Genomic DNA, 15,466 nt, shown 5'->3' on the forward strand with positions numbered 1-15,466 from the left:
TATTACTCAAGTCAATTTTGAATTCCTTTGATTTGTAACAGAGTACATCTACATTACAAATACTTTTACTCAAGTAAAAAAAAAAAGTGAGTACTTTTCCCACCACTGGTTGGGGAGCAAGTGTGCTCGAAACTCTGCTGGGCTCCCCCCCCCCATGTGCTGTGAGAGCTTGATGTGTTATCTGACTATCTATCCATGCTGTTTGCACTGAGAGAGTCTGTGTCAATACATTTCAGTAATAATGACAGAGTGGGAGGGTGGGTCACTCCAGTGCGACTAATAAGGACCTGGGATCTACTAAGGATCTAAAAGCAAGGCGATCTGATCAACCACACTGTGACTACTTTTTGATTTACCAAGAGATCTCATTGGCACCGGGGATTTTATTAACTGATCCTAATCATAATTGTGGATTAATATGCCTCTCCGTTGTTGGTGTTAGCTCTAGAAGGGGGAAACTTTCTCTACAACAGTAAGTATTACGGCTGCTTAAAGCCGAATCAATTTGCACTCTTACCACTAAAAGAACATAAAAAAGAAAGCGCGTGTGTTAGATTGAACGATCTGCGTGTTGAACCGGGTTAATCCACCTTTAAAAAAAAACCCGGGCTACCTTTTTTTTAATGGTGCGTAAAAAGAGACTTTCGTGCCAAATTTTGGTGCGAAAGTGTCTTTTTACGCACCGCTTCATGGCTTTCTATAACTTAGGTTTGCCACAACGGGACACTATCCTTAAACAATGTGTTTATGTTTTGATTTATGATGAATGGTCCTTGTGTGTATAGGTTTTAAACATTTAATTATGCACGCAGGCGGCAGTGACATTTTTCAGGAACGCGTGGAAATAAATTAAGTTAATCGCTTGATCAAGTAATTATTAAGAAATGAAAGCGTCCAGCCAATCATCAGCGGTCGCTCATTGACACTGTAGCGCGGTCCGGGGTCTGGGTTCCTTTAAGGGGTTCTAAATTGACCCTACTGGGTCTGTAACTCTGACAGTATACAAATGGAACCAAATGGACCCGTATACTGTTGTCAGAGTTAAGGTGGGGGTCCTTGACAGTTTAAAGTTTGAGAGGCACTGCTGTAACGCACGCAGGTGGCCAACTTCATGCTGTTATGTTTCACTTTTGCAAAGTACGTATTAGCTGCCCCATTCACTGACTCATTGCTTCTCAAAGTGGGGTCCGCGGACCCCCCAGGGGTCCTTGGAGGGGGTACCAGGGGGTCCCCCATGCAGCAAAATGTGTTAAAGGAGAATTCCGGACAAATTAAGTGTTATCTTTGATGTCTCGTTACTCACCTACCGATGTGAAAAGTAGCGTTCTTTTTTTTCATATATTCCCCTGTCGTCATTTTTTAAACACCCTCCGTTGTTATAATGGGAGCCGCTGGGTTAGTGAAGTTCGTCTATTATAACCGATGCAATGTTATTTTTTTCTCTACTACGATTCATTGTAGAGTCTCATGATAGTCAAACATGCGCTGAAAATTCCTGCGAGCCTGCCGTTAATGGCGAACGATTTAACACTGGTTGCTTGTTTCCAGATTCTGGCAACACGAGTTGCCAGGTTCTGGAAGAAACAAGCAACCAGTGTTAAATCGTTCGCCATTAACGGCAGGCTCGCAGGAATTTTCAGCGCATGTTTGACTATCATGAGACTCTACAATGAATCGTAGTAGAGAAAAAAATAACATTGCATCGGTTATAATAGACGAACTTCACTAACCCAGCGGCTCCCATTATAACAACGGAGGGTGTTTAAAAAATGACGACAGGGGAATATATGAAAAAAAAGAACGCTACTTTTCACATCGGTAGGTGAGTAACGAGACATCAAAGATAACACTTAATTTGTCCGGAATTCTCCTTTAATACAGCATCACAATCATTTTAACCACTGTATATGTTGGCTATTGAAAAAAATATTTTTTTAATCGAACATTTTGGGATTTCTTTAAATTATTTTGAATTTTCTTAACATATATCTTCTCTTCTGGGGGTCCCTGCCTGGCACAACATATTTTCAGATGGGGGTCCGCAGCCAAATACATATCAATTTGGGGGTCCTTGGCATGAAAAAGTTTGAGAACCACTGCACTGACTGAATGAAGTTGATTATGAATGAATGAATGAATGAGAAAATGCAGCACAGCCTTAACTTTACTGCTCAGACAGGACATGGACATTGAATGCAAAGAATGTGTTGCCTGCTTTGTCTATATTGCTGTTACAAAATGAGAAATATGGGCTACTGGCTGTTGCAGACCAATGGTTCAAAAGCTTTTTAATTTCAAGGACCCCCAGTTTGGTATGCATTAAGGACACGGACCCCCATTAACTCTGAGGGTGTACAAATGGAACCAAATGGGTCCATTTAGTTCCATGTGTAGGTTCTCAGAGTTACAGACCTGTGAAAGTTGGTTCCTAACTATCAGTCATTTAGCTGGGGACCCCCTGAAACCCCTCAAGGACCTCTGGGGGGTCCCTGGATCCCACTTTGAGAACCGCTGTTGTAGACTGTATCAATTTCAGCATCAAAACCTGACATGGTTGACATGGTGATGATAGTGGATATGCAATAAAGTTATTTTTTTCTTCTTGAGGTGAAATATCTTGTGGGGTGACTCTGTGTTGTAATCTTCATAGGGCCCCTGCTTCTCTAGTGTTGCATGTATGGTGGTGGGATGCTAGTGTATTATGCTTGCTTAAACAACACAGTTGTGTTTCGTAAAGTCAAGTGCATTTCATGGTTTGGATTTGGTCTTTTCACTTCTTAGGGCCATTATTAGGCTATTATTTTTGTTTTATAGAAATTATCTGCAAGGACAGCACTTAGAGAGAGTGTCATGAAAACAAATAGTTTACTGTTGGTCTGAGTTGCCCATATCTATATCTTGCTACTTTGCCATGATCTTTAGAGGTCAATTTCAACTGTCTTACAATCAAGGATGCTAGTACATTACCTTACTAGAGGTAATGGTGTAATCTGCAGTGCTATAAAGTAATGGATTTACTTAGGCTAATTGGGATTTGTTTCATTAGTAGGAAAATTGATTCCATTAGTTGCTGAAGTAATCAGTGAGATCAAACTGATTTTTTAAAAAGGTGGCATAATGTGATATTGTTTTGTTAAAATAGCTCAATATTCTCCTAGTAATCATTGCTATAGAGTGGTTTGTTCAGTAACAGGGGTCTATCCATCTCTCCAGCTCTTTAGTAAACATAACATATGTCTTCAGGTCAGGATACCGATCTCATCCAATCAGGAGAGAGAACTTATATACAGGATGCAGGATAAAGAAGTGAAGTTGAAAGTGATGAAACAAAAGAAAAAGAAAAAACAGAGCACACATAGTTGGAACTGGAACACTATAACATCTAGGCTCTAGTAGGCTGATAGATGAGTTCTCTGACTCTCTCCTGATTGGATAGAATTGTCAGCCCCCCTGAAAGTGTATTTTATGTTTGCTAAAGTGCTGGAGAGGTGGGCAGACCCCTGTTACTGAACAAACACTCTTTAGCAGTGATTACTATCAGCATATAAAGCTTTAATGTTTTGTTTATCATGTACATCACCTTTAATCATATTATTCTTATGCAATTCATCGTCTAATAACATTTCACTGATTAGAATTATTATTATACATGTTAGCATTTAAAAAGTATTACTAAATAAACTTAACATTATTTGTGGAACACCCACGTTTGTAACGTCAGACATGATTTAAGTATCTTGAAAACAACAGTCAGCTTGACTGCAAACCTTTTCTTTGTTTCCACACTGTAGTCGGCCTATGCCCAAAGTTTTGCTACAGGCTTAAGTAAGTATGTAAGTAAACACTATTGTCTTAATTTGAACGATGCTAATTTATATCAAGACATCAATAATAGGTTTTTATATGGGATGAAACCCTGCTCTACAACGTGTCAGGTCTCTGAAACACAACAGTCCACATAATGGACAAACTTAGGATAGCAAGCAGTGTTGCCAGATTCTGTGAGAGAAACAAGCAACCAGGTCTAGGAAAACCAGCCCAAAAGCACTTTAACATATACATCAGCTAAAAATCAGCTGAAAATAGAAGATCTACAAGCTCACAACGCGTCGCGATGCGACACGTTGTGAGCTTGTAGATCGGCTATTTTCAAATAAAATCTTGCAGGGAAATTATAATAAGCAGATCTGGCAACCTTGATAGCAAGGTGGTCTAATGATAAAAAGAGGCCATCTTGTTCTTGTAGATAACTGTACAATCTCAGGTTTCATTTCTGAAGTCCACCTGGAAGAAGTATTGGGTAATCTTACTTAATTCCTTCCTGCGGAAGGGAAGGGAGCAAACAATCTGGTCACCACTACACATGACATGATATCCTATACTGTATGAAGAAGTGGTGGTCAAATAGAGTGTTGCCACTACAAGTTGTTAAAAAAAGCTCACGTTTTAATAGGGCATGGCATGGAGTTTACTAGTGTCTATAGGATTCCATTGAGAGAGTGACACCATTTCTCCATTAGATATGGAGTTATGTAAAGCCTTTATGATTGTAAACCCGGTGCCACAAACTATTTCAGAATCTCCCACAAACATTCTCTTATAGGTTCAGAGCATGGTGAGTGAGAGAACCCAGGAATATGAATTGCCATGCTTTTCAATTCATTGGACAAAGGATTGTGACTTGTGGACCAAGGAATTGTAATTCCGGAATCCATTGCTCCCACTGGGAAAGGAGCACATCATGAGAATAGAATACAAATGTTGGGGATTAGCATAAATGTTTACTTATAAAAGAATGATGGACAAGGATGATGGCAGGAATTGCACCCGCTGCAGAGCCATTGCTTGAGTAAAACGGAACAAACTACTGCAAGGCAAATTGTAGTATAGGAAGTCCTGTATTGTTGGTATACAGATTACTAAGTCTTCCGAAACGCTCGGTTGGAGGAAATTATTTTGATGAAATATACAAATATTTAAAAAAATCAATATAGCTGCAGGTGTTTTCTTACGATTACAGAATTGGGGGGCTTGTTGTCAGCTAAGGCCTTGAACAAAATACTGTTGTGGGAAAAAAAGTATAATAGCCAAGTAGTATACATCCATTGGGACACCGTTTTGATAAAACCTTGAACTGTATAAGTGTATATAAGGGTATTCAACTAAGCCATATTAAGGTTACACTGTTGTCTGTTCAAAATGCCTGACAAGGGACAACAAAACATGCTTTAGACATATGTCCAATGTCAGCGGACATAATACTATGTCTAAAGCCTCATATTATGGGAGAGAAGAGCTGATGGACTAGACTGAAGAGCAACTCAATATTAGGAGGGTAATACTTTTACACTTGGGTGTAAATCGAGTGAACTATGAGAGTCATTCTATTTCTCTGTAAAATAAATCTTTATTGATTATATTTGGGCTGAGGTGAGATTGGATTTTTCACAAGGTGTCATTGCAATTAAGCTAAAGATGAGGTGCCCTGGAGGCCTGGGGAGTGGGATACTCATCATCCGACTGCTTGTGACCTTGTCTGTATTATACATGTCGACTTTTTCGCACGTTTCTCTGAATAATGGCGGTGCTTGAAGCAGGTAGAAGGTTTAATTGCCCAAATGGCATCTTGGCTTAGATAAGGTTGAAATGTAACCTACCTAAAGCTATCCATGCAGAAAGATCGCGAGATTAAACGAGTTTGACGCATTTGTTTCAGTTGTCATTCCGGGCTAAATGTTTGGCTATCTTTTAATTCAATCAGATGTGCTCTATTGTGCTTAAGATCCGTGTGCATTTTCTTTTATTTGTATCCAGGTTTGCAGGGAGCCTGCTTTCTAGAGCCAGACAAGACATGAGTAACTTGCTACAATGGACTGCCTTCCTTTGGACTCTGAATTCCATTCCCTGCACTTTTGGAATGACAGTGAATGACAGAACAGGTATGTATTTTTGCTGTCTCCATATTCTCTGTCAAGGTATACTTTTGTTTAGAGGGAGACACGTACGTATATGGTTATGGTGACACATATATAGAACAGATTGTGCAGATAATTAGAGTTGCAAATAACCCACAAATCATCCTGTTGGTTAAAAACATCTGTGGATGAAAAACAATAAAGCCCAGCACTTATTTCCATTGTGGTCCTCTCCTCTCCTCTCACAAACAAACAACCCACGTGTGTGGCAGTCATAGCTATAACAAATTAACAAAAACATCATAATTGTTTAAAACAAGCTAAAATAAAATATAAACTGCTTGATTCACACAGGGACAGTGTCTCATCCAACAGTCACGTTTTCATATTTCAACATTCTCAAATTAGTAGTTAATTTAATTGCTGTGTCCAAGCTGTTCCCTCGAGAAGCACAATGCTGTAAAAAATATCCTTTCCAACAAGACACTTGAATCTATGAAGACACACATAAGCTATGCTGACTCTGTGACTCTTGTGAAGATATTGTGTGCCTCCCTGACAAAAGTTTAAAAGGAAAAAAATCAAAAAATAGTTAAAAATGTAGGAACGTCACCATGAATACTTTTATGAGCCTGGACAGAGTGACCCTGGAAGGGAGTTGAGTTCCCTGAATTGGCTTCTGGGCTGCTGTCAGTGGTGGAAAGTAACTAAGTACATTTACTCAAGTACTGTACTTAAGTAACATTTTGAGGTACTTTTACTTTACCAGAGTATTTCCAATTTTCAATACTTTTACTTATACTTTTAATTTGTTTGTTTTTATCTGTATGAAATACAAAAAAAGTGGAGTATGAAATACTCCACTACATCTCAGTGTCAAATATTATACTTTTTTACTCCACTATAATTATTAGAACATTTTTGTTACTAGTTATTTTGTAGGTTTTGATTATAATTACAAAACATACACTTCAGCCCTATACATTTTGGCCATTTGAAAATAGACGATCTACAAGCTCACAATGCAGATCTGCTATTTTCAAAAGATTTTTATACATTTGAAAACTTGTGAAATGGGACATTCTACATAATGAGTACTTTTACTTTTGTACTTTAAGTATATTTTGATACCAATACTTATTTTGAATTCCGGACTTTTACCTGTAATAGAGTGTTTCTACATTGCAGTATTGATACTTTTACTGAAGTAAAACATTTGAGTACTTTTTCCACCACTGGCTGCTGCACCGGTGTGTGACAGAGGGCCCAGACCCACTATGACACTGATTAGTCTATTCTGAGCAGACTGGACTCCTGAGCAGCTTGACTTTGGGGAGTTTAGTTAAACTCTCAAACAAAGAAGAAGTACAGGCAAAGTCAAAGTTAGATAAAAAAAAAGACAGAAAAAAAGAATTGGCTAAAAATAACATTGTATCGCTGTAACATTGTAATGGCTCAGATATACAAGCTCATAGCGTGGCACCGAGTGCCGCGCTATGAACTTGTATATCTGCTATTTTTGAATATATATATATTTTAAAGCAAACATTTTCAGATGGGGGTCCGCAGCTATGATTTTAGGGGTCCTTGGCATGAAAAAGGTTGAAAACCACTGTACTACGTTAGTTCCATTGCTCCGAGCTGGAACACAATCGATTGATTGATCGATAAAATAAACATTGATCTCTGAAAATGCACGCAGCCCATCCATCTGACCACTTCACTGTTAAGTGAAACGCAAACGCGTCTGAGATTTTCAAGTGGGCCCTGATACAGAAAATGGTGAGAGCCACGGACCTAGAGCAATGGTTCTCAAACTTTAACATTTCAAGGTCTCCCCTTAACTCTGAGAGTATACATATGGAACCAAATGGACCGTTAGGGTTCATTTGGTTCCATTTGTATACTGTCAGAGTTACATACTTGTAAGTGTCAATTTAAACCCCCTAAAGGAACCTAGAGAGTCCCTGAAATCCTCTTTGAGAACCACTGACCTAGAGGTTCTAGCTAAACATCAAACATGAGACCCTATCCAGTACATTGGCCATATTTCAACCATCCTGATTTCTCTACAACTAAGGTATTGCACTGATGATTTTACAGGAACTAATTCAATCATTCGACATAGTCTTAGACTTATTCCTACTAAGCTTGCATCTTGAACCAAAAAGAATAGCCTCATTTTGACCAAATGAACCTTTGCATCTGTATTATATTCATCTACCCAAATGTGATTACAATAGGGTCTGTTTTACTCTCCTTATAAAACAGGGCGAAAAGGAGCGGACCATTATTTCTAACACCAAATGTCTTTCTTTCTTTTGCACTTTGTGCTGTTTATGTGGTGAATTGAAATGAGCTTCTTGAACCTGCACTGGAAACCAATTTCAGGACAGCTAAACTTGAAATTTGAAAAAAATAAAATGTATAGCCAATCAGGGATGAGGTACAGAGGTGTGATTTACATTGAACACGCCCACCTCTTCACTGACTTGATTGATTGATTGAATACTTTATTAGTCAGGAATGTAGACAGCACAAGGTACAGTCAGACATTAAGGCACACAAAAAAGGTCCTGGGAACTTGTTTCCATTGTGGTCCCATGTATTCAATTCATCAGCACAGCATAAAAAATAACACAATAATACATGTCATCAACAAATACAAAACACTATATGTACAAAGGAGAAAAAGGAAAAACGTCAGCAGGGAATGACATGACACCTCCTATCTATGGGAAATGTACCTTCACAGGAGAAGCTTGGCGTGTCTGGGTGCAACAACCACAAACAAAACTTATTTGCAGGTATACTGTATATCTCTGCTGTCCGGCAGAAACCAGCTAACTCCAAAATGTTCATTTTTCAGGAAATGACAAAAACGAAACAAAAATGGAGGTTTTGTTCATCATTGATAAGAACAGCTGATGATAAGAACAGCTGTTGGAGGTCAAAAGGGGGTGGAGCCTGGAGTCAGCAAAACCAGCTAACTCCACCAAAGGGGGTGGAGTTAGCTGGTTTAGCAGAAAGTTTGAGGATCCAATGGAGTTAGCTGGTTTTGTCAGAAGCACTTTTTAATACTTTTCATTGGTTCAATATTTGTTTTACCAACACAGAGACGTAAAGTGTGATCAATAGCACTGATTTATGGAAAAAAATGCAAAAGCGTCAAAATGGAGTTTTGACGCTGGTTCCTGCCGGACAGCAACGAAAAAAGAATGTCATGCTGATTATTAGCTGTGACCACGCTTGTAACATACTGTACCCCACTCTGCCAGTTGGCTCAAAACTTCAAACGCAAACCAAGAGTTGGGTCACAGCTTGCAAATGATATAATCATGGTATTTGGCTTGCACTCAGTATTCTAGGTAAGGGTGTCACTCATAAAATATGAATCAGCAGTCTCTCTGCTTAACCTCAGCATCCCTATTCTGGGCATGTTATAAATAGGTGAACATTCAGCAAAAATGGGCGAACATCCAGGGGAAAATAGCTGATCACGAAGCGCTTTGTGAGCTTGTAGATCGGCTATTTTCAGCAAAGAGATTTAGAGTAGAGTTCATTATCCATCCGCCATCCACCCGCGGTACTTATATCATCCTATTTATAGATCCGCACCAACCGCACCAAATAATTGTTATTTTCCTGATGTTAGTTTTCTTATAAACAGTGTTACTCACCACTGTCGCGATGCAGTGACTGTATACAATCCACAACCATGGTAACAACAAGCGAACGTCTTCATTAAGTTACTTTCGCTTTCAACCACTTTGTTGCCATGTCGGCTTTTTATAAGCTTTTTATAAGCGACTTTTAATATAATAAACTTTATTTATATAGCACCTTTCATGACATAAATGCAGCTCAAAGTGCTTTACAGAAAAAGAAAGAAAAAGTGAAAACAAAACACAGAGCAAAAACAATGCTCTGTGTTGCGACTTTTGGGCTTGTTTGGCACTTGTTTTGGGCTTGTTTTCATAGACCTGGCTACTTATTTCTCTCGCAACCTGGCAACACTGGCTGCCCGCAAAGCAACATGTCGTGAGCGGCTATTTTGTGCCTGGTGTAAAATGACGTAATATTAAAATACTACAAACGCACACACGGTGAAATGTAGTGCTTTTTAAAAGCTATTATAGGCCTATAGATTGATATCATTAATTTAATTCCCGCATTATTTCACCCGCGGTTTATCCAATATGAATTAATAATTATATTTGATTGACCCAAATCCACCCAAACTGCGGTTAACTGCGGCAACCGTGGCTAAAACCGCGATCCGCGCATCTCTACTCCCCACACACATTTCTGTGTTGTCACTGCTGTTGTATCCTACTGGCTCACCTGCCAGTGAGGAGCCTCCACCGGGAGGACGTAGAGCTTTCGTCCTACTCCTCCCGCCCCAACACTCCCCGCTGACAGGTGCCGCGGCCCCGGCCCGTAGGAGTACATGTAGTGACAAGTATCACCCTCCCTGCCCGGCTTGCCTCCTCCTCGAACACGGGCCGATTGTGTTCGTATAGACGCTCGCTCGACAAAGCGGTGGGCAGCTGCTTTAGCACTGTGCCACCCGAGTGCTCTGTTATCTCAAGGTTCAAGGTTGTACTTTGTTGTTACATCTTGTGTACAGGTACACAGTGGTGGAAAAAGTACTCAAATTCTTTACTTAAGTAAAAGTATCAATACTGCAATGTAGAAATACTCCATTACAAGTATTGGCATCAAAATGTACTTAAAGTACCAAAAGTAAAAGTACTAAAATGTTTGAAAATAGCAGATCTACAAGCTCACAACGCGTCGCGATGCGACGCGTTGTGAGCTTGTAGATCGGCTATTTTCAAATAGCCTAGGTATAAAATTGGTTAAAGGGCTAAAGTGGTTAATATATGTTAAATAATATAATAATTTATGTCTTAAAAGTAACTAGTAACTAAAGTTTTCAAAGAATTGTAGTGGAGTAAAAGTAGTGGAGTAGAAGTAAAAGTATTGGAAATTGGAAATACTCAAGTAAAGTACAAATACCTCAAAATTGTAAATGTACTTAGATACTTTCCACCACTGCAGGTACATAAGAGTAACACTTATTTAGTTTTTTATCTTCCTTCAGACAATGCAGCAGCATAGATCATAACAACAACAGAATAATAGTAAAAAGTAAAAAGATTTAAAGAAAAGAAAGAGTGCAAAAAGAGAATAAAATGGAGCATCATCAAATGTACATGTGCATAAAAGACTTGGTATATTGTACCTGCCACCTAACTTTGTGTAAAGAACTTCACAGTATATTCTATGTACAGCAGACTAGGTAGGTGCAGTTCAAGCATAATAGTGCAAGAAAAGGACGGATGGGGTTGGGTGTAAGCTTAGCATTTCCCTTTGCCCTGGTTCGTTCTGGTTCTTGTCAGATCGTTCATGTACCTGATTGTTTGTGGAAAGAAGCTTTTTTTGCAGTCTATTGCTAGTAGCTTTGAGACCACGTAGCCGTTTTCCATGCGGCAACATCTCGAACAGTCTGTGGTTGGGATGGTTTTTAGATCTTTGATGATTCCTCGAGCTTCGCTGACACAGCGTTCCGTCGTACAGGGCTTGTCGTACGTATCTGTTCTTTAATTTTCTAAACTATTTAGACAATCAAAGAACAGAGAACAATTCAATGTTCAAGAGCACCCAAAGGGCTTCAAATGTGCAATATTTACTTTGTGTGTCTTTCATGTGACATTTCAAACAACCCGCTTCTCTAGCGTAGGGATGAATGTCAACAGTGTAACTCTGTCACATCAGACATACCTGCACATACTCAGACCCACGTCTGCCCCTTCCCTAACTAACTATTACCTAATAACTTCACATCCTGAGGCGCTCGGGTGTTGCAGGGATAAAGTACCTGTCTCCCACCGCAGAGAGTAGGGCTTCCAATCCACCGCAGTGCATTCCGGTTAGGGCTGAGCGTCTGTACAAACTCAATAGGTTCTACAGTATGCACAGCAGCCACATTGGAAAGAAATTGGGCCTCTTCCTTACTTCCTTCACAGGCATTACCAATGATACTAATGAAGGCTCTGTTCCATTTAATGTCGCACAGTGGTTCTCAAACCGTTTAATTTCAAGGGACCCCCATAACTCTGAGAGTTATGGGGGTAACTCTCAGAGTTGGACAAATGGAACCAAATGGACCCTTACGGGTCCATTTGGTTCCATTTGTACACTCTCAGAGTTACACACCCGTAAAGGGCCATTTATAACCCCCTCAAGGAACCATGAGGGTCCCTGGAACACACTTTTGAGACCCACTGGGTGTAACAGAGTGTTTCCAGTGAGTCAACATGCACAACATCAGCACCCTGACTCTGTTTGACCAGAATGGAACAGAGCCTTCATTAGTATCATTGGTAACACATGTGAAGGAGGCACAGTTTCTTTCTATTGGCCGTGTTCGGGGCAGAGAAGCCGGGTGGGGAGGGCGATCTTCTGTCGATTTGTTGGCGGCTATAGTGTCAGTGGGGGGTGTTGAACGGGAGGAATAGGACGGAGATACTCTCAGTGGGGGCACCTCACTGGCAGGTGAACCAATAGAGTACGACAGCAGTGGCAACATAGATCTGTGTGTGGGGGGGGATTAATTGGCGTAACGACTAACTTCTGAGAAAAAGGGAGTACAAATAGTTAAAGGTAGGGTAAGTGATATTTTTTGGTTAAAACAAAAAGTATTTTGTTAAAAGGTTAAAATACTATATTCTGATAGTAATCATTGCTATAGAGTGTTTGTTCAGTAACAGATGTCTCCCTGTCTCTCCAGCTCTTTAATAAACAGAAAATACATTTTTCGGTAGGTGTCAAAATCTCAGCCAATCAGGAGAAAGTACCCATTTTTAAGCTTAATTTGTATAGTGTTCCAGTTAAAATTTTGTCTGCTCATTTCTTAGTGTCATCACTTCCAATTTCACTTGTTTAATCTATATCCTGATTGAGTTCTCTGTCCTGGTTGGATAAAATTGGAAATGAAACTAAAAAAAAAAAAAAAAAACTACAAAATACATTTTCTGTTTTATAAAGAGCTGGAGAGACATGGAGACTTTTTATATGGACAGGACACTCTATAGTAACGAGCACTATCAGAACATAGACCCATTTTGCAATTATTTGAATAATTGCAAATCACTTACCCTACCTTTAACTCTAAATGTATTTCAAAACTTGTAAATGTTCTGGAAAAGCATAGCATTACTGTGGAGTGTGGAATAGTATCTGTATTTTAGATTAATTCACTCGTCCTGTGATTATTCAGTATACTGTATAAATTATGCTATTTGGTGCGCTATTTGGGGCAGGCTACAGTATGGGCATCTTATATCAAAGTTTGAGAAGTACAGTATAGCACAAACATGGATATACAGTACAGTGCATGTTTGAACAAAAAAGTGTTACAACCATGAACCGTCCACCTACTGCACAAACAGCTCATTGCTCCAAAATCTGCTAGACAGTCCACTCAAAGAAGACCAAGGACAGCTCTCCCAAAAGCCATGTACACTGATGATGATCAAGCCTTTGGGATTTGTCATTTAAATGTAATCCCAGCTAAATGAGTTAACAGCGTCACAATTTTAACCACTTAGCTTTGGCTATTCAAAAATAGCAGATATACAAGCTCATAGCGCTGCACCGAGTGCCACGCTATGAGCCTGCTATTTTTGAAAATCCTTGAAAATGTGTGCATCTTTTTGAATATATATATATTTTTTTAAAGCAAACATTTGTAACTCAAATATTAAAATATTAGCTTCTGGGGATCCCTGGCAAAAAACATTTTTAGATGGGGGGTCCGTGGTCAAATGTATATCAATTTAGGGGTCCTTGGCATGATAAAGGTTGAAACCCACTGTTATAGGGGACATTTTTCAAAAAAAAATCTTCAAAAGGGTGACATGCAGATTGGCTATTTTAGCTGGTCGTCGTACGTAGAAGTGTATATTGTAGGGCTTAAGTTTAGAAACAGTATTGTGCACAACCAATTGAGTTAGCGATTGCTTTGTTCATAGTTCTTCTTGGGACAGTTTGTCATTTCAGAAGGTTTGATTTAATGTGATTCTACTGCATTGTCATTCAAACTTGCAAAAAAATATGCCTCTGTTTCGCAGATAATTCATGTCCAGCGTTGACAGTGGAGGACCGCCGTTTCTCCAGCAGTTTAGATCGTCCTTTACAAATTACTGGTAAGTGTGATCACTTCATTCATGCTAACATATCGTAGTTCACTTTGAAATGCTGCACATGCCAGTGTCAATCTCACGTGGGTTCATGCTTAGCTGTCACTTTCTCATCACCTTGTTTGACCTACCATGACGTGTTCAAGGCATTTGCAATATTCTTCATATATGTAAATATGCATTAATTGTACATATTATGATAAGACTGCATTTGTTCTTTTCTTAACCCATTAAGACCTGGAACGCGTCTGTGTCACTTTTTCATTTGAGCTAAAAAGCATTATTTTACACTTTGGCTATTCAAAAATAGCAGATATACAAGCTCATAGCGCGGCACCGAGTGCCGCGCTATGAGCTTGTAGATCTGCTATTTTTGAAAAATCTGCTAGATCTGCTATTTTTGAAAAATCGTGAAAATGTGTGCTTTTAATACATATATTTTTAAAGCGAACATTTGTAACTCAAATCTTTGCTTCTGGGGGGTCCCTGGAACAAAACATTTTGAGATGGGGGTCCTTGGCCAAATGCATATACATTTTGGGGTCCTTGACACGACATGAAAAAGTTTGCGAACCACTGACATAGTAACATACGTTTTTTCAAAAAACAGTTTTTTAGAAGACATTCTAAAAACAGACATTTTGTAGAATCGGCCTCAGGTCTTAATGGGTTACATTTTCTGACATCTCGTAATCTTGGTCACACAGGTTTTGATCTGACGGAAACGTTTCTGCTCAGAAAGGGAACAGTCACAGAGGACAGGCCGTCTTTTCGTCTAGGAAGCAGCCCGCTCATTAAGCCAACAGAGTGAGTAGTTTGGTGTTGGGTGCGTTTGTGAGTGTGTGTGCGTGCGTGCGCGCGCACGCGTGTGTGTGTGTTTGTGTGGTACTTATTATTGTGCACAGCAGCCTCTGGGATGCATCTCACTACAGATGCTACAGCCAGATTATTTATCATGTTGTGGATATCTCATAAAGTATGCCTGACAGCTCCCCTGCAGTAAAGTAATTCCTGTGCATGCTATTTCAGAATTGCTACTGTTCTGCAAAGCGCGCCTTGGATGTATGCAGGCAGCTGTTGTAGAAACAGGGAGGCATTCCGTGGCGTGATGAGGGCCAGGGACAATCAAAAAGCCTCAGTGTTTGCCCAAAACGCCTGTGCCCACACGATGCAGTTAGAGCGGTGATTGCTAATCCAATTCAAAACGCTGTAGTTTAACATAAAATCTGCCCCCACAGAGCCGCTCTGATCCTAAAATCCTAAAATAACACTGAAAATCTACTCTGCATATCTCACAAAACTCTGCAATCGTGCCGGTGATTCATGGCGGCGTTGACATGATGT

At 39.6% G+C, this 15,466-nt stretch overlaps 1 protein-coding gene across 1 annotated transcript in view; it reads left to right on the top strand.

The window, feature by feature from the left end:
* Window positions 1–300: 300 nt before the first annotated feature.
* LOC308099849 (uncharacterized protein) overlaps window positions 301–15,466 on the top strand; it is a 266,481-nt gene continuing 251,315 nt past the window's right edge. The window contains exons 1-4 of the mRNA XM_080448669.1: window positions 301–472; window positions 5,815–5,939; window positions 14,054–14,128; window positions 14,830–14,929. Of these exons, the coding sequence (XP_080304795.1) occupies window positions 5,852–5,939; window positions 14,054–14,128; window positions 14,830–14,929 (263 nt within the window). The 5' untranslated portion in view covers window positions 301–472; window positions 5,815–5,851. The remainder of the gene's footprint in view (window positions 473–5,814; window positions 5,940–14,053; window positions 14,129–14,829; window positions 14,930–15,466) is intronic.

Source organism: Gymnoscopelus braueri, assembly GCF_963280865.1.
Source record: "Gymnoscopelus braueri genome assembly, chromosome: 14".
NCBI lineage: Eukaryota > Metazoa > Chordata > Actinopteri > Myctophiformes > Myctophidae > Gymnoscopelus > Gymnoscopelus braueri.